The sequence below is a fragment of the Triticum aestivum genome, chromosome 2D (assembly GCF_018294505.1).
Source record: "Triticum aestivum cultivar Chinese Spring chromosome 2D, IWGSC CS RefSeq v2.1, whole genome shotgun sequence".
In the NCBI taxonomy this organism is placed as follows: Eukaryota; Viridiplantae; Streptophyta; class Magnoliopsida; order Poales; family Poaceae; genus Triticum; species Triticum aestivum.
The window spans coordinates 398,914,600-398,919,533 of NC_057799.1; the positions used below are offsets into that span (position 1 = coordinate 398,914,600).

Below are 4,934 nucleotides of genomic sequence, written 5' to 3' on the forward strand. Positions count from 1 at the left end.
GAGATAGGCCTCCCACTCATGGAGCGAGCGGCGGCCGAAGCCGTTGGCCGCCGCCCCATCGCCAGGGAACCGCTCGGTCATCGGATGGGCTTGGGGAGAGAGGGGAGGAACGTCGGCGGCGGTTGCGCACGGGGAGAGAGGCAGCAGCGGCTGTGGGCGGGTGTGGCCAGAGGCGAGGGGGGCGTTGCTTTTATAGCCGCGCGTCGTGTGTACGCGTGGCGGGAGGGGAGGCATTGCTGCGCCGCCCATGAAGCGCCGCCCGTGAGGAATCAATGGCAAGGCTGACCGGCAGCAACATTGTCATTGATTCCTCGCGGAAACCGAGGCGTTCTGAGGACGACGAGGCGAGTGCCGCTCACTCGGCGGCCCGCAGCTCTTTCACGCGCGCCGGGTTCGACCTGGATCCGCCAGCACCAGTTTCATCCCAAATCGGCGAAAAACGGTCTTCTTGAAACGCGACTGGCCCGGTTTTGAGACGCTGGCGCTGGAAAATCGCTAGGACCGTTGGGGGCGCGGCTGGAAATGCTCTAACCGGAGTCCCAGCCCCCGTGCCGCGACGACGACCACACGCCGGTGACGCCGGGCCAAGCACCCGAGTCGCCTCTCGCCTCTCCCCCCGGCTCGCGCTCGCAGGCCGCAGCATGCTTCCCCTCGCGCACCCCACCCGCCATCCCCACCCCCGCCCTGCATCTCGAGCCCCACCTCCGGAGCGCTCTCCTGCCCGAGCCCGAGCTCGACCTCGCGTTCCCCACCGCTCGTCCCATGCGCTCACCCTCACCCGGGCGCAGCCTCCGAGCGCGGAACCGGGCGAGAATACTGAAACGACCTCCGCCTCCGCCAGCAGCAGCGTCTTGTCGTTCTTGTGCCCGCTTCTCAAGTTCTTCGGGGTAACTAGCTGCTGCAGTTAGTTTTCTTTATCAAAAATATAAATAAACTATCTGCTTCAGTTTCTCCCCACTGAACTTGGGTTGGTTTGCTAAAAATGTGTGGTTTTTGTGAACTGAAATGCAGGGCGGGGATCCTTCTCAAGAGCGAAATGACATCGTGGAGGTAATCTTCGTATAGCTTTTTGGCACATTTGGATTGAATGGTGTTCCCAAAATCCTACATGTCTTGGATTTTTTTTTCCCGACTAATAATACTAGTAAGGTACACGTGCATTGCACACATGAGATTTGACAACCAAATTATGCATAAATACCACATTATAGCATGTAAGCTTTGAGTCATATATGCATGATGTAGACGTTCGTTTAATTCTTATAGTTCATCTCATTCAAAATCAATTAGTTTTTATAAAAAAGTTAATCTACTTTATGATTCATGGAATTGTGTGTTGTAAAGCATAAAGTAAAAACAAACAATGGCAATTCAACTACAAAAAAAGTTTGGGCAATTATGATACGGAAGATTTTAGAACAAAGGAGAAGTACTTGTGTTTTGAGGTTTGTGCATTATGCTTAAGTTCAACCATGAAGTCTTCTAGATTGTACATGTGGCAGAATTTGGTGGAATGTAGATGATATCCAATGGCCAGTAGTGCTCGGATTTGCCATCTCTGCATCGTCGGATTGGCTTCATCCAACGACCATCTTTCAAAGTTATTCGCACACTATGTAGGGGTATAGAAATTCACTAATACTCCTAGAAAGGGAAGAAAAACGACCAGCAGAGGAACTCATTACATGAGAGCATCAAACGAAAAAAAACCTAAACAAAACAACAAGCACCAAAAAACAGACGACTTGGATTGTAACCTAGAGTTTTACTGAATTGGTAGCAACTGGTGAAATTGTTACCACATGAATACCCTGTGGGAGCAGAAGGAAACTTCTAGTACTGTAATTGGTGTGTATTCTGGGCACTGATTTTTCTCCACCTGCCTCTCAGTGACCATCCGTTGTTACTTCATTGTTTGCCAGGTGGCCACATCTTCTCTTTCAAGTTTAGCTAGACTGCCATGGGGATCAAGTGTTGCAGCTAGTAGTGCTGAAAACGTTACCGCGCCAGCGAGTGGCCCGACTCTTCAACTGTATGAGTTTGGTAATTGTTCTTTCTGTTGGTTCTTCCTTGTGGCATGTCGAACTAGGAATTTTAGAATGTACTGATCAACTCCTTCGTTATCTTTGCAATAGAGGCATGCCCCTTCTGTAGGAGGGTCAGGGAGGCCATGACTGAGCTTGATCTTTCTGCAGAGGTGTTCAACCATCTCTTATAGTACTCTTCATTCGTTCCGACAATAAATCAATATTTCTCTAAAAAAGATTATAAATCAATGTTTAGGAGCACCTGGGATGGATTATAGTTTTCCTTTATGGGAATTGCATTATACTCCCTCCGTCCCATAATATAAGAACGTTTTTTACACTAAAACGTTCTTATATTATGGGACCGAAGGAGTAGTTGTGTGGCAATATATGTTAAGGATAAAGTTGTTTTTTCCTCTGGGCTATTATCATACTATTGCAATTTGGTATTTTGGCTACTTGATAACTTTGCCCCCAAATACTAAAAAAGTGCAGGTTTATCCTTGCCCAAAAGGATCACTGAGGCATAGAGATGTGGTCAGGAAAATTGGAGGGAAGGAGCAGTATGTCTTCATCAATTCCGCATTTACTTATAGCTTCAGTTGAACACAAATGCTGATTGGAAACTAAATAAATTCTGCATTCATGGTTAACATTTTTGGCGTTACTATGGCACCATTTCTTCTCATGTTCCCCTTACGGTCATTGTACTGATTTTTTTTTCCTACTTCTTTATACAGGTTTCCACTTCTTGTTGATGCAAGTACTGGCCTCACAATGTATGAAAGTGGTAAGATCCAATTGTTGGCTAGTCCTTCCTTTGGGTAGTGGTGACAGTGGGTAATACCATGCAAGGACTCTTTGAAACTCTTTATTTGTTGGCATACAGAACAATAGCTTCCATTATTATGTTTAAGGTGACTTCCTTCCTGTTTGTATAGTTTAATGAAACTAGCTGCTAAACTAAAAAATAGATAGATACTGATATGTGCCCTGAATGTGCAGGAGATATTGTCAAGTACCTGTTCAAACAGTATGGACAAGGAAAGAGCCCTTCTTTTGGCCTCCTTGAGAGGTATCCAACTTTGCTTGTTTGAATAGCTTTTCCTTCACTTGTCCATCAACCTATGATACCATCAAGCTTTTTGCAGTACAATTTTCACAGGATGGGTGCCTACTCTTCTTCGAGCTGGAAGAGGGATGACAATGTGGAGCAAAGCTGGCACGGTACCTGCAGAGAAGCTGGAACTCTTCTCATTTGAGAACAACACTGTAGGAACCCTTCTCTCCTCGATGTACTTTTTGCAAGGAGTCAGCTATATTTTCTTCTGATATACGTGGGTGATTCAGTACGCAAGGATTGTCCGTGAGGCTCTGTGTGAATTGGAGCTCCCTTACGTTCTCCAGAACGTGGGAGAGGGGTCGTCGAAGATGAGTTCGCTGCTAAGCATAGCAGGTTCTAAGCAGGTAAATTGAGAGAGATGCTGAAGTGCAATGGTACAAGAGAATTTGCAGGCATCGAAAGAGGCTGATTTGCAAAAATAATGCTATGACGTGATAACACGCTTGATATTTTGTGTTTCAGGTACCGTATCTGATGGATCCAAACACCGGGTTCCGATCGGGCGATCACAAGACGATACTGTCCTATTTGTTTCAGCAGTACTCTGTGGGAGGCTAGCTTGTCCCTCAAATCTCGGCAAATCTGTAGGCACCTCTCAGATAGGCTGTTTTGTCCCGGTAGAAAGAGAGCAAGCGTGTGTATTTGCCGCGATACGGAGCTTGGCTCTGAAATATCAGTGGGTTTTAGAATCCTCAACATATATGGTATATGGGAAGATCTGGGTGCGTGGCACTGGCATGGCTCTCACGATATCAGAAAAACAGAAAGAAAAAAAAAAACGGTATGCACGGCGGTTGCGCTTGCGTACGCACGCCCAGTGAAGCCAAAGCGGGCAGCCTTTTTGGTTGCGCAACCGAACAAGAGGAGCGGCGCATGAGAGAGGCGGCACTGCAGCGGTTCAACGGCGACGTATCATGTCATTGCCGTTGTCCGCGTCTTTCGGTTGTCTTATTTACATGACGCTACAAGAAAAAGAAAAAAAGACAATATTGATCGTGGGTCTTGTTGGGAAACCGGGTCACCCGGAGGGGTGGCGGCGGCCGCGTGCAAAACGCACGGGCCGGCCCCTCCCGTTTCCCCTCTTTTGTTAAGTGGGTACTTATCCCTTGACCATCTACCCCTATATAAAGCAACGAGGAGCCATCATTGTAACACCTGATCATTGATTAATAAAGCTGGTCTCCTCCATCTCCCTGTGTCACTTTTACTTTCGCATACTTCGACTACTTCGTCTACGACGCTCGCTCTCGCTCCGCAACCTCGGACCGGACTTGCTGGCGGAGTTGCGGAACACGTTATCAGCACGCTTCGCTCCATCAACTCTCCGTCAAGCCTGCATCACGCAGGCTTTCGTCGATCCCGCGGAGGTATAAGATCCGATCCCCACTCTTTGCAAAAATGGATTACTCTCGTTCCTACGATTCCGTTTTTGCGATTAGTTTTTTTTTTCGGATTCATCTACCTATGGTGCGGATTTTCCTCCCAAGAACCGAGCGGACGAACACGTCGCCGATCAATGTCGATGTTCTTGGACTACGTGGGACTTGTTGACTGCACTATAGGGAGTCGGTACAGATCGCGACCCCGATGGTCGCGGTACCCCCGCAAATGCACCAGATGTGCCATGCGCCGTCGGAGTTCCGGACGAACACGACGAAGATCCGCATCCCGAGGCCGGCGTCTAGATGACGCGGTACCAAGCACGCTGCACCGCGTCCTGCTGACGCCGCCGCCGCCGTCTCGATGGCCGGCACGACGCCGCGTCGTGTGGCGTGGCCGCCGCC

General features: G+C 48.6%; 1 protein-coding gene across 1 annotated transcript; it reads left to right on the plus strand.

The window, feature by feature from the left end:
* The first annotated feature begins 492 nt into the window (after positions 1 to 492).
* Positions 493 to 3,862, plus strand: LOC123053396 (uncharacterized). Its single transcript, XM_044476869.1, has 10 exons — positions 493 to 887; positions 1,012 to 1,050; positions 1,923 to 2,043; positions 2,136 to 2,197; positions 2,523 to 2,590; positions 2,768 to 2,817; positions 3,033 to 3,102; positions 3,179 to 3,299; positions 3,378 to 3,494; positions 3,613 to 3,862. The coding sequence occupies exons 1-10, from the start codon at positions 642 to 644 to the stop codon at positions 3,706 to 3,708; spliced, it is 990 nt and encodes a 329-aa protein (XP_044332804.1). The 5' UTR covers positions 493 to 641; the 3' UTR covers positions 3,709 to 3,862.
* The last annotated feature ends 1,072 nt before the right edge of the window (positions 3,863 to 4,934 follow it).

What these genes read in the sequence shown, in the direction of transcription:
- LOC123053396 (XM_044476869.1), top strand. Translation starts at nt 642, where the DNA reads ATGCTTCCCCTCGCGCACCCCACCCGCCATCCCCACCCCCGCCCTGCA. An exon ending in AGCGAAATGACATCGTGGAG is followed by an intron (nt 1,051 to 1,922) that starts GTAATCTTCGTA and finishes ATTGTTTGCCAG; the next exon opens with GTGGCCACATCTTCTCTTTC. An exon ending in AAAATTGGAGGGAAGGAGCA is followed by an intron (nt 2,591 to 2,767) that starts GTATGTCTTCAT and finishes TTCTTTATACAG; the next exon opens with GTTTCCACTTCTTGTTGATG.